Raw genomic sequence first — 14,495 nt, 5'->3', positions numbered from 1 at the left:
CCCTGCTTTCCTGGGGATCACATGCAGCAGCTGCAGAATAGTAAGGGTTGCTACCAGTTTCCTCTTTTGCTATCTTTGTCCCAGAAGAATGCTCACCAACTGTCAGTCCGTTCTCTCCTTTATAAGGCAGCTCTTTGGATCTATGGGGGTCAGGAAGCTACTTGAGGAGACAGTCTGTCTTTTATTGGGGCTTAAGACCTGAGCTGTGAGCTCCGTTGTTCATTCAGAGCTGCTGGGCAGGAACGTTTAGGTCTGCTGCAGCTGAACTCATAAACTGCTTTTTGTTCCCAGGTGTTCTGTTCTGGGGAGTTAGGGCTTTATGAGTTCCCGTTGTGCTGCTGCCCTTTTTGTTTTTTCTTTCAGGTCTGCTTCACCCAGCTAACAGCCCATCTAGTCACTGTCTGCCTGCAGAGGCTTTGCTGAGCTGCTGTGGGCTCCACCCAGCTGCCCTGTGCTCTTCCCTGCAGTCCTGTTTATATGGGCGTAGTTAGAACCACCTCAGCAATGGTGGCCCCCTCTCTGTTATGGCAGACTCTCTCTGTTGTGGCAGGTTGCCTCGGCAATGGCGGGTTGCCTCAGCAACAGCCTGCCTCTGTAGTGGTGAAGAGTCTCAGTAATGGCAGACACCCCTCCCCCACAGAGCTGGACCATCCCGGGTTCAGCTGTGCTTGCTGTGAAACCCTCAACCCAGAGCGTTTTCAATTACTGTTTTTGTTGTCGTTATTGTTATAGTTGGGGGTTGGGGGTGGGACCAACCAAACCTGATCACCTGGCTCCCTGACTCAGAGTCTTTTTTTTTATTTTTTAAGTTGAACAACCCAGCGTTCCAGTCGCCTGTTGAACAGGTGCTGGGATCTCCTGTGCTGCGACTCACTGAGTTGGCTCAAACAGTGGCGCCGAGGCTCCTGGCGGTTTTTTTGCCTAGGAATCTCCTGGCCTGGCTTGCTATTTCAGATGAATGGGCAACTTGGCCGTCTCAGGGCTCCGATCGCCAGCTAACAGGGCTCCCAGACCAGTGGCTTTTATACGGAGAACTGCCGCAACAGGACTTGGTCAAAGCAGCTGCGTGGGTCAAATCAGCCCTGCGGGGGCTAAAACAACCACACTGGCCGAAACAGCAGCACTGGTGACCCCTCTGCCTGGGAATCTCCTGGTCTGTGGGAAATGAAAATTCGTCTGGAAATGAGGCATCCACTCACCCTCTGCACTTTCACTGGGAGCTGAAGTCCTGAGCTGTTCTTAGTCGGCCATCTTCCCAGCATTCCCTATCCACATTCTTTAAAGTAATTAACTATGTCACCAAAAGGTGAATGATAAAATGCTGGATTTATAAGGCTTGGTCAGAAGACTTCTAGATATTAATCCTCAAGTTTTAGTTGGATATTAATATGAATATTGGGCACTGCTGGGAAGATGGCCGATTAAGAGCTCAGGATTTCAGCTCCCAGTGAAAGTGCAGAGGGTGAGTGGATGCCGCATTGCCAGATGAGTTTTTATTGCCCACAGACCAGGAGATTCCCAGGTGAAGGGGTCGCCAGTGCCGCTGCTTCGGGGCGGGGCTGATTTGGCCCATGTGGCTGCTTTGAACGCGTGGTGTGGCGGTTCTCCATACAAAAGCCACTGGTCTGGGAGCCTTCTTAGCTGGCGATTGGAGACCTGAGACAGCAGAGTTGGCCATTCATCTGAAATAGCGAGCCAGGCCAGGAGATTCCTAGGCAAAAAAAAAAAAAAAAAAAAAAAAAAAAAAAAAACACTGGGAACCTCAGAGCCGTTGTTTCAGCCAGCTCAGTGAGTCATGGCCCAGGAGATCCCGGTGCTTTTTCAACAGGAGACTGGAATGCTGGATCCAACTTAAGAAAAAAAATGAAAAAAAAGACTATGAGCCTGGGAGCCAGGTGATCAGGCTCAGTTGGTAATCCCCCCACCCAACAACAACAACAACAACAACAAAAGTAATTGAAAATGCTCTGGGTTGAGCGTTTCACACAGTAAGCACAGCTGAACCCGGGATGGTCTGGCTCTGTGGGGGAGGGGCGTCCGCCATTACTGAGACTCTCCACCACTACGGAGGCAGCCCACCGTTGCTGAGGCAACCCACCGTTGCCAAGGCAACCTGCCACTACTTAGAGAGTCCGCCTTAACAGAGGCAAGCCACCATTGCCGAGGCAGTTCTAACTACACCCATATACACAGAAATGCAGGGAAGATCAAACAGCAGCTGGGCAGAACGCAAAGCAGCTCAGCAAAGCCTCTGTAGACAGACAGTGAATAGGCAGCAGCAGACCTAAACGTACCTGCCCAGCAGCTCTGAATGAACAACGGAGCTCACAGCTCAGGACCTGAGCCCCAATAAATGATAGACTGCTTCTTCAAGCAGCTCCCTGACCCCCATAGATCCAAAGAGCTGCCTCATAAAGGAGAGAACAGACTGACATTTAGTGGACATCCTTCTGGGACAAAAATAGCAGAAGAGGAAACTGGTAGCAACACTTACAGTTTTACAGCTGCTGAGGGTCATCCCCAGGCAAGCAAGGCCTGGAGTTTACCTCAGCAGTCCTACAGCAGAGGGGCCACACTGTTAGAAGGAAAGCTACGAGAAAGAAGTAACTTCAACATCCACAAACTGGAAGCTAACTCAGAGACCCAATCTGAAAGACAGTAACTACAAAGACAACAGGAGGATATACCCACAAAGATGGGAAGAAACCAGTGCAAAAAGGATGAAAACTCCCTAAACAAGAACACCTCTCCTCCTAAAAGGGATCACAACTCCTCACCAGCAAGGGAACCAGACCGGATGGAGAAGGAGTGTGATAAAATGACAGAATCAGATTTCAGAAGGTCGGTAGTAAGAAACTACAGTGAGCTAAAAGAAGACGTGTTAACCCAATGCAAAGAAACTAATAACCTTGAAAAAAGATTTGATGAAATGCTAACAAGAATGGATAACATAGAGAGGAATATAAGTGAATTGATGGAGCTGAAAAACACACCGGAGAACTTCGTGAAGCATGCACAAGTTTCAACACCCAAATTGACCAAGCAGAAGAAAGGATATCAGAGGTCGAAGATTAACTCACTGAAATAAAATGAGAAGGCCAGAATAGAGAAAAAAAGGGCAAAAAGGAATGAACAAAATCTTCAAGAAATGTGGGACTATGTGAAAAGACCTAATCTACATTTGATAGGTGTACCTGAATGTGACGAAGAGAATGAATCCAAGCTGGAAAATACTCTTCGGGACATTATCCAGGAAAACTTCCCCAACCTAGGAAGGCAGGCCAATATTCAAATCCAGGAAATATAGAGAACACCACAAATATATTCCTCAAGAAGAGCAACCCCAAGGCACATAATCCTCAGATTCGCCAGGGTTGAAATGAAAGAGAAAATGCTAAGGGCAGCCAGAGAGAAAGGTCAGGTTACCCACAAAGGGAAGCCCATTAGACTCACAGCAGATCTCTCAGCAGAAACCCTACAAGCCAGAAGACAGTGGGGGCCAATATTCGACATCTTTAAAGAAAAAGAACTTTCAATCCAGAATCTCCTATCAAGCCAAACTAAGCTTCATAAGTGAAGGAAAAATAAAATCCTTGGCCAACAAGCAAGCACTCAGAGATTTCATCACCACCAGACCTGCTCTACAAGAACTCCTGAAAGAGGCTCTACACATGTAAAGGAACAACCAGTACCAGCCACTCCAAAAACATACCAAATGGTAAAGAGCATCAACACAATCAAGAATCTGCATCAACTAACCAACAAAACAGCCAGCTAGCATCAAAATGGCAATATCAAGTTCACATATAACAATACTATCCCTAAATGTAAATGGACTAAATGCCCAATCAAAAGACACAGACTGGAAAATTGGATAAAAAGCCAAAACCCATCAGTGTGCTGTATCCAAGACACCCATCCTACATGCAAGGATACACAAAGGCTCAAAATAAAGGGATGGAAGAAGATCTACCAAGCAAATGGAGAGCAAAAAAAAAGCAGGAGTTGCAATTCTCATCTCTGATAAAATAGACTTTAAAGCAACAAAGATCAAAAGAGACAAAGAAAGACATTACATAATGGTAAAAGGATCACTGCAACAAGAAGAGCTAACCATCCTAAATATATATGCATCCAATACAGGAGCACCCAGATACATAAGGCAAGTTCTTAATGACTTACAAAGAGACTTAGGCTCCCACACATAATATTGGGAGACTTTAAAACCCCATTGTCTATATTAGACAGATCAACAAGACAGAAAATTAACAAGGATATCCAGGACCTGAACTCAGACCTCCAACAAGCAAACCTAATAGACATTTACAGAACTCTCCACTCCAAATCCATAGAATATACATTCGTCTCAGCACCACATCACACATACTCTAAAATTGACCATATATTTGGCAATAAATCACTCCTCAGCAAATGCAAAAGAACAGAAATCATAACAAACAGTTTCTCAGACCACAGTCCAATAGAGTTAGAACTCAGAATGCAGAAACTAATGCAGAACCACATAGCTTCATGGAAACTGAACAACTTGCTCTTGAATGTTGACTGGATAAACAATGAAATGAAGGCAGAAATAAAAATGTTCTTCAAAACCAACAAGAACAAAGACACAACATACCAGAATCTCTGGGACACATTTAAAGCTGTCTCTAGAGGAAAATATATAGCAATAAGTACCCACAAGAGAAGCAAGGAGCAATCTAAAATTGAAACCCTATCATCAAAATTGAAAGAGCTAGAGAAGCAAAATCAAAAAAACTCAAAACCTAGCAGAAGACAGGAAATAACTAAGATCAGAGCAGAACTGAAGGAGATAGAGACACAAAAAACTCTTCAAAAAATCAATAAATCCAAGAGCTGGTTTTTCAAAATGATCAACAAAATAGACAGACCACTAGCCCAATTAATAAAAAAGAAAAGAGAGAATGACCAAATTGATGCAATAAAAAATGATAAAGGGTACATCACCACAGATTCCACAGAAATCCAAACCATTATCAGAGATTATTACAAACAACTCTATGCACATAAAGTAGTAAACCTGGAGAAAATGGATAAATTCCTAGACACCTGCATCCTCCCAAGCCTAAACCAGGAAGAAGTCGAAACCCTGAATAGACCAATAGCAAGGTCTGAAGGCAAGGCAGCAAGTAAGAGCCCACTACCCAAAAAAAGCCCAGGTTCAGATGGGTTCACAGTGGAATTCTACCAGTCATACAAAGAGGAGTTGTTACGATTTCTTCTGAAACTATTCCAGACAATCCAAAAAGAGGGAACCCTTCCCAAATCATTTTATGAGACAAACATCATCCTGATACCAAAACCCGGCAGACACTCAACAAGAAAAGAAAACTTAAGGCCAATATCCATGATGAACATAGATGCAAAAATCTTCAGTAAAATATTGGCAAGCCAATTGCAACAGCACATCAAAAAGCTTATCCACCATGATCAAGTAGGATTCATCCCAGGGATGCAAGGCTGGTTCAACATAAGCAAGTCCATAAACGTAATTCACCACATAAACAGAACCAAAGACAAAAATCACATGATTATCTCAATTGATGCAGAGAAGGCCTTTGACAAAATTCAACAGCCCTTTATGCTAAAAACCCTCAATAAACTAGGTATTGACGGAACGTATCTCAAAATAATAAAAGCTATTTACGACAAACCAACAGCCAAGATCATACTGAATGGGCAAAAACTGGAAGCATTCCCTTTGAAATTTGGAACTAGACAAGGATGCCTTCACTCACCACTCCTATTCAATACAGTACTGGAAGTTCTAGCCAGAGCAATCAGGCAAGAAACAGAAATAAAGGATATTCAAATTGGAAAGGAGGAAGTCAAATTGTCTCTATTTGCAGATGACATGATTGTATATCTAGAAGACCCCATTGTCTCATCCCAAAATCTCCTGAAACTGATAAACAACTTCATCAAAGTCTCAGGATACAAAATCAATGTGCAAAAATCACAAGCATTCCTATACACCAGTAACAGACTTAAAGAGAGCCAAATCAAGAACAAACTACCATTCACAATTGTTACAAAGAGAATAAAATACCTAGGAATACAACTAACAAGGAATGTAAAGGACCTCTTCAAGGAGAACTGCAAGCCAGTGCTCAACGAAATAAGAGAGGACACAAACAGATGGAGAAACATTCCATGTTCATGGTTAGGAAGAACCAATATCATGAAAATGGCCATACTGCCCAAAGTAGTTTACAAATTCAATGCCATTTGCATCAAGCTACCAATGACCTTCTTCACAGAACTGGAAAAAACACCTTAAACTTCATATGGAACCAAAAGAGAGCCCACATAGCCAAGTCAATTCTGAGCAAAAAGAACAAAGCAGGAGGCATCACACTACCAGACTTCAAGCTATACTACAAGGCTACAGTACTCAAAACCTCATGGTACTGGTACTAAAGCAGAGATATCAAACAATGGAACAGAACAGAGGCCTCGGAGGAAACACAACATATCTACAACCATCCAATCTTTGACAAACCCGACAAAAACAAGCAATGGGGAAAGGATTCCCTGTTTAATAAATGCTGTTGGAAAAACTGACTAGCCATGTGCAGAAAGCAGAAACAGGACCCCTTCCTGACACCTTACACTAAAATTAACTCCAGATGGATTAAACACTTAAACATAAGACCTAACACCATGAGAACCCTAGAAGAAAACCTAGGCAAAACCATTCAGGACATAGGTGTAGGCAAGGACTTCATGACTAAAACACCAAAAGCATTGACAACAAAAGCCAAAATAGACAAATGGGACCTAATCAAACTCCACAGCTTCTGCACAGCAGAAGACACAATCATTAGTGTGAATCAGCAACCAACAGAATGGGAAAAAATTTTTGCAATCTACCCATCTGATGAGGGGCTGATATCCAGAATTTACAAAGAACTTAAACAGATCTACAAGAAAAAAAACAAACAAGCCCATTCAAAAGTGGGCGAAGGATATGAACAGACACTTTACAAAAGAAGACAAATATGAGGCCAACAAACTTATGAAAAAATGCTCATCATCAATGGTCATTACAGAAATGCAAATCAAAACCACATTGAGATACCATCTCACGCCAGTTAGAATGGCGATCATTAAAAAATCTGAAGACAACAGATGCTGGAGAGGATGTGAGAAATAGGAACACTTTTACACTGTTGGTAGGAGTGTAAATTAGTTCAACCATTGTGGAAGACAGTGTGGCGATTCCTCAAGCACCTAAAAATATAGAAATCCCTTTTGACCCAGCAATCCCATTACTGGGTATGTATCCAAAGGATTATAAATCATTCTACTATAAGGACACATGCACACGAATGTTCATTGCAGCACTGTTGACAACAGCAAAGACCTGGAACCAACCCAAATGCCCATCGATCAAAGACTGGACAGCTAAAATGTGACACATATACACCATGGAATATTATGCAGCCATCAAAAAAGATGAGTTCATGTCCTTTGTAGGGACATGAATGAACCTGGAAACCATCATGCTCAGCAAACTGACACAAGAGCAGAAAATCAAACACCGCATAGTCTCACTCATAGGCGGGTGTTGAACAATGAGAACACATGGACACAGGGAAGGGAGCACTACACCCTGGGTCCACTGGGGGAAAATCGGGGAGGGATGGGGGGTGTGGAGGTGGGGAGAGATAGCATGGGGAGAAATGCCAAATATAGGTGAAGGGGAGGAAGGCAGCCAATCACACCAATCTTGCATGCTCTTCACATGTACCCCAAAACCTAAAATGCAACAAAAAATTTTTTTTGAAAAAATCAATAAGATGATCTGGTGATTTGTTATACCCCTGAAGACTTTTCATTCTTTTTACAGAATTAATAATCACAACGACTGATGGCAAGAAGAATGAGTCCATTATTTCAAATGTAGCAGTAACAAATCTTGCACTTCCAAATGCTGTTTCAACATTGCAAAGTTACCAACACAAGAGTAAGTATCAGGATTTGTGCTGAAGTGTTAAACTAGTGTGTTGGATAAAACCAGCTTCAGAATATTTTCCAGCATACAACTGCCAAGGAATTTTGCTCTACCTAAATTGTTTCTTAGTCTCTACCCAGTAGAAAATTATTTGGCAACCTGATCTTTCTCAGTGATACCCTATCCCACTGCAGCCACAAATGAATGGATGGCAAAGAAGATTAATGCAAGGCTGGGCAGTAATCTGTGATATTACCTGTACTAAAAGGACAGCTCAGCTAACAAATTAGACAACTTAGATGAAATGGGAAAATTGTTAGAAAGAGATAAACTGCTAAAACTGATTCAAGAAAATATGGAAATCTGTAAAGACCTATAATGATTAAAGAAATTGAAATAGGAATTTAAAATGTTCTTATGAAGAAAACCCCAAGCCAAGATGGCTGAATTGTCAATGCTATAAAATATTTCAGAAATAAATCACACCAACTCTTTCCCAACTCTTTTAGAAAGTAGAGGAGAGGAAAACAGTGTATGAATAATTATCTGAATCTAATATTACCCTGATACCAAAGCAAGAAAAGAATGAAAAGAAAAAGCAAGTAAAGAAAACTACAGACCAATATGGCTCTTAGACATGCATTTTATCCTTGATAAAATATTGCAAAAAAACCAATAACAAGTAAAAAGGAATGTAAAATATGAACAAGTCAGATTTATCCAAGAAATGCAACATTAATTTAAGGTATGAAAACTAAAGAGAGTAATACAACATATTAGTAAAATCAGTATATGCAGAAAGAGCATTTGACAAAATCTAACAGTCCTATTAAAAATTCTCAATTAACTAGAAATATATTTTCTCAACTTGATGACGGGCATCTACAAAAAGCCTACAGCTAGCATAATACCTAATAAAGACTTAATGTTTTCCACTTAAGATCTGGAACATAGCAAAGATATCTGTTCTCATCACTTTTATTCAACATTACAGCCAGAGGTTCTAGAGGGTACAATTCAACAATGGATAATACGTAGATCCATTTAGATTGAAAAGGAAGAAATAAGGCATTTTTATTAGCAAACTACAAAATCATCTATGTAGAAAATTCAGAGCATTCACAATAAAACTACTATAAAACCACTACAGAGCAGTTTGTAACACAAGACATAAAATATATAAAAATAAATTATATTTTTGTATGTTAACAGTGGCAATCAAAAATAAAATTAAGAAAATAATTCCATTTTTAATAGCATCAAAAAATGTAAAATATATGGAAATAAATTTAACAATAGAAGTGCAAGATTTATACACTAAACTACAAAATATGTTGGTGAGAAATTAAATATCTAAAGAGACATTACGTGTTTATAGATCAGAAATCTCAATATTTTAAATGATAATTCTCTCTAAGTTGATCAATATATTTAATGCAATCCCTATCAGAATCCCGGTTTTTTTTTTTTTTTTTAAGAAATTGATTAAATGACCCTAGATTTGTACAGAAATAAAAAGGACCCAGAATAGTCAAAACACTTCTGAAAAAGAACAAAGTTGGAGAACACAACTCAATTTCAAAACTTATTCTAAAGCTATAGTAATTAAGTATGAACTTCACAAACATTATACTCAAAGAAGTCATACACAAAACATGACATGTGGTATGATTCTATTTATATGAAATATGCAGAAAAGACATTTTATAGAGACAGAAAGCAGGTAAGTGGTTGCCTGCAGCTGGAGATGGGAGTAGGGACTGACTCTACATAAGTTCAAAGGAGTTTTTTATGTTGATAGAGCTGTTCTAAAACTGGATTATGGCAATGATTGCACAACTCTACAAATTTGCTAAAAATTATTACCTGTATATTTTAAATGAGTGCTTTTAATGGTGTGTAAATCTTATCCTTATAAAGCTTTATTGAAAAACAAAAGGAAAGAAAATTATGAGCTTAGCCAATCAAATTTTCTTTCTGAGTAATCTGAACCAGAAAACCCAACAAACAGGAGTTACCTATGAGAATTGAAGCTGCAAAATTTCAGTAGAGGGAGTCTGAGGCAGTCATGGTGATTCATGTGCATACCTATGGCATCCAGAAGCAGTTATTATGAGTAAACAGGATATATAGAAAAGAATGGAAAGTATGCTGGGAGATGAAAATACCCTGTGAGCAAAACTAAATTGTTCATGTGAGGAAGAGAGTTAAGTAGAAGCTAGAACTCCCATGATTTCTGACAGCTTTCCAGTTTCCTCACAACAGTCACATCTCACATTCTGACCTCCATGGTATAAGTAATTTGTATATATAGCAAAAACACTTGACTGTAAAAGTTAGAAATCTGCCATAATAGCTTTATCAGATACCACTAATTATTAGTAATTGATACATTTTTGGTGTATTCATAGTCCTTAATTAGAAACAGCTACAGATGATTTATAGTGTCTAAGTTTTTTCTTGGGAAATCTCTTAGGTAGAAACAGATAAGTAGAAATTGTGGCTGTCCAGACCTACTCTTGTCTAGAAACTTCAGAAACATAATTTTCCTATTTTTTATTGTAATCATCTCAAGCACGACATACAGAAGTTTGCCTAGAAGGAGTCTAATTTCACACCATAATTGAAAACTAATGCTTCATTTTAATGGGACAGTCACCCATAGAGGAATTTGAAGAGAAGAATCATGTCTTCTTCCTATGAATAACATATTCTTGTAGTCATGGTTTGGTTTCTGATAAGTAGAACCTATTTTGTAAGTAATATATATCTGAAAGGCATCTTTAGAAAACCAAAATTCATTCACCTATAATATGATGGCCCCTATAAAATAAGAATAAAACTACTATACATACAGCTGCAAAGTGTATAGCAGCTGCTGAAAAATTAAACTCAAATAATTTTTATTCTTCACTAAATACTTACCCATTCAGTGATGTATGAGGAAGGAAATGTCATTCAGGGACTGTGACTCATTAAACCTAGGACATATCAGAAGTATGTGGTCAGCCCCATGAGTCAGTTGAGACTTTTAATTTCACTTTAATTCATGAAGTAGAATGCTCTCTTCATCTCAGTTCTGGAGATTGTTGTATTGATTTAGCTTCTAAACTCAGTTTAAAATGGCTTTCTTCCAAGTAGTTAAAAAAATACATCAAAGTCATTTCCTTAAGAAATGAAGCACTCTGGAAAGCAAGGTAATGAAATAAGCATATTTACTATTGTCTTTGCTTTTGTTATTTGATAAACAAGTTTGATACAAAATTTTTTAGAATTTATTATAACACTTATTTCTGGGTCAGCCATTATTCCCTGGATCCCTCTCTTTCTGTGGGGTGCTTACTGCCCAGCATGAACCCCACTTGATATAATGAGTTTGCACACATTTCTATTTGACAAGTGATGAAACTGGGACCTCTCCTAGATTCTTGGTTAGCAGAGCACCACTCCCTTTCCACCCATCACACATAAACACATTCAGGATCAATGGAGACAGGAGAGAGAGACAGAGAGAAAACAAAACAATCTATTCTTGGTTAAGTGTTAAACAGCTGAAGATTCATCTCCCTCTTAAACATCTGGGCAATGGTTCCTTGGATAGGAAACATCAGATAAGGGCATTGTGTGTATTTCATCTCAGGATGAAAAAAGTACAGGTTTTATTTAGAGTAGAAGAGTTAGTGGGATTAGTTGATTTATTCCCTAGAAAGTTGGAATTCAGATCCAAAAAGAAGATCATACTAAAAGTATTTCTCTCTAATATTTTCCCATTCTCTTAGAGTGATGTGTATTTTTCCTATTTAAAATGAAACAAATTTCTAGAATCCTAGAATTTTTAATATGCAACTTCTCATTAGTATAGTGCTCTGAGTTTATTATTTTAAAAATAAGGGTTTTTGAATGAAAAATTATCTTATTTACTAAAAATCTTTCAGAGGATTATCTGTGTACCTGTCATTATTCTGTATTGTGATAAATAGTTGTATATTAGACAGACCATGTTATCATGAAATTTACCTTCTAGCAGATAAAAAAGATAAATAAGTTAAATATGAATAATTAAGTATCAGAGATATTCTAAATAATAATAAAACAGTAAAGAAAAAGCAAGTGATGACAGTAGTGCCAATTTTCATATGGTGCTCAAAGAATTCCTCTCTGGACACATGCCATTTGGAAAGAGAACTAAATAAAGTGAAGAAGTGAACATATGGAAAGAGAATTCAAAGAGGAAATACAAGGTGCACAGGTGCTCATATCTGGGTGGATTTAAGTTGTTTGAATAAAGAGGAGCCATCTGTGGTTGGAGTGAAAGGAATGAAGGGAAGAAAAGGTAGTGGATGCCATCAGAGAAGGAAGCAGGAGTCAGTCCACACAGGACCATATAGGCCATGGTAAGGACAGAGAATTTGATTCTAATTGGATACACAATGTGATGGAGAGTTGAGAGCAGGGCAACAATATAATATTGTTTACATTTTCAAAAGACCTAAATTGTAAAACGACTAGAAGAAAACCTAGGAGGAAATCTTTTTGACATTAGTCTGTACAATCATTTTTCAGATATGCCCTCAAAAGCAAAGGCAACAAAAGCATAAATAGACAAATGAGATTTTATCAAATGAAAAGGCTTCACTGCAGAAAAGGAAACAATCAACAGGGTAAAGAGATAACCTATGGATATGGTGTGGCAGTTTCCCTACTCAAATCTCACCTTGAATTGTAGCTCCCATAATTTCCATGTGTCATGGGAGAGACCTGGTGGGAGGTTACTGAATCATGAGGGCAGGTCTTTCCCATGCTGTTCTTGTGGTAGTAAGTTTCACTTATTCTGATGGTTTTATAAAAGGCAGTTCCCCTGCACAAGTTCTCTTGCCTGCCAACATGTCAGACATGACTTTGCTCCTCATTACCCTTCAGCCATGATTTTGAGGCCTCCTCAGCCATGTGGAACTGTGATTCAATTAAACCTCTTTCTTTTATAAATTATCCAGTCACAGGTGTGTCTTTATTACCCATGTGAGAACAGACTAATACACCTATAGAATGAAAGTAAATATTTGCAAACCATACATCTGTTAAGAGGTTAACATACAAAATATATAGGAAACTCGAACAACTTAACATCAAGAAAACAAATAATCCAATTTTAAAATGGGCCAAGGACCTGAATGGACATTTCTCAGAAAAAGACATACAAATGGTCGACAGACATTTAAGAAAATGCCCAACATTAATAATCATCAAGTAAATGCAAATTAAAAACACAATGAGGTATCACCTCATACTTTTTAGAAAGGCTGTTATCAAAATGACAAGAGATAAAAAGTGCTGGCAACGATGCGGAGAAAAGGGAACTCTTGTACATTGCTGGTGGAAATGTATAATCATATAGTCATAGTGGAAAAACTGTATGGAGATTCTTCCAAAATTAAAAATATAACTATCATATGATCCAGCAATCCCACTTCTGGGTATAAATCCAAGGAAATAAAATTAGTAGGTCAAAGGGATATTTAATTCTCGTGTTCATCACAGCAATATTCACAATAGGCAAAATAATTGAATCAACCTAAGTGTTCGTTAACAGATGAACTGATCAAGAAAATGTGGAATATATATACGCAATGGGATACCAAGGAAAACCTGCCATTTGCAACATCATGGAGAAACTTAGAGGTCATTATGCTAACTGAAATAAGTCTGGCACAAAAAGACAAATATTGCATGATTTCCCTTACATGTGGAATCTAAACATGTTGAACTCACAGAAATAGAGAGTATAATGGTAGTTACTAGAGGCTGGATGTCAGGGGCTGGGTACAGTGGGAATGAGAAGAGGTTGGTCAAATGATATGAAGTTTCAGTTAGACAGGAGGAATACCTTCTAGAGACCTATTTTACAATCTAGTGGCTATAATAAATAATAATGTATTTTGTACTTGAAAATTACTAAGAGAGTATATTTTAAATGTTCTGACCACAAAAAAACTAATAAGTATTTAAGATGATATGTTAATCAGCTTAATTTAATCATTCCACAATACAATACACACACACACACACACACACACATATCTCAAAACATCACATTGTGCACCATATATATATATATATATATATATATATATATATATATATATATATGCTGTACACACACACACACACACACACACACACACACACACACACACATCTCTCTCAAAGGAGAGAAAGCCAGAGAGGACTTGCCGTCCATTGGAAGGTCGGTTTAATACTGTGTTTTTTATGGGGATTTGTCTGCTTCTCTAGCTCAACAGTGGAATCTTTCAGAGCAAAGAACCTCTATCCATGCTGAACAGAGCCCCTAGCACCAGGAGAAGCCTAAATGTTTATGAGGTTGTACCATAAAGACACAAAATGATGGAGGAAAGTTCAAACCACAAAAGGTGGAGCCTTCTGAAGAGATAGTTTCTTATCTAGAATTGAATAAGTTTTGAGAAGTTAGCACCAGCTACAA

At 38.6% G+C, this 14,495-nt stretch overlaps 1 protein-coding gene and 1 long non-coding RNA gene across 3 annotated transcripts in view; one reads left to right on the top strand and one right to left on the bottom strand.

The window, feature by feature from the left end:
• The window catches only part of EMCN (endomucin), a 124,992-nt gene that overhangs the window by 62,726 nt on the left and 47,771 nt on the right, over positions 1-14,495 (top strand). For both annotated transcript variants that reach the window (XM_010340120.3, XM_010340119.3), the window contains exon 4: positions 7,892-8,008. In XM_010340120.3, coding sequence (XP_010338422.1) covers positions 7,892-8,008 — 117 coding nt within the window. The remainder of the gene's footprint in view (positions 1-7,891; positions 8,009-14,495) is intronic.
• LOC141584022 (uncharacterized) overlaps positions 10,752-14,495 on the bottom strand; it is a 236,721-nt gene continuing 232,977 nt past the window's right edge. The window contains exon 3 of the long non-coding RNA XR_012516889.1: positions 10,752-10,977. This is a non-coding gene — a long non-coding RNA (uncharacterized LOC141584022). The remainder of the gene's footprint in view (positions 10,978-14,495) is intronic.

This window comes from Saimiri boliviensis, chromosome 3 (genome assembly GCF_048565385.1).
Source record: "Saimiri boliviensis isolate mSaiBol1 chromosome 3, mSaiBol1.pri, whole genome shotgun sequence".
Classification (NCBI taxonomy): domain Eukaryota; kingdom Metazoa; phylum Chordata; class Mammalia; order Primates; family Cebidae; genus Saimiri; species Saimiri boliviensis.
This window is presented reverse-complemented; position numbering and strand designations above follow the sequence as displayed.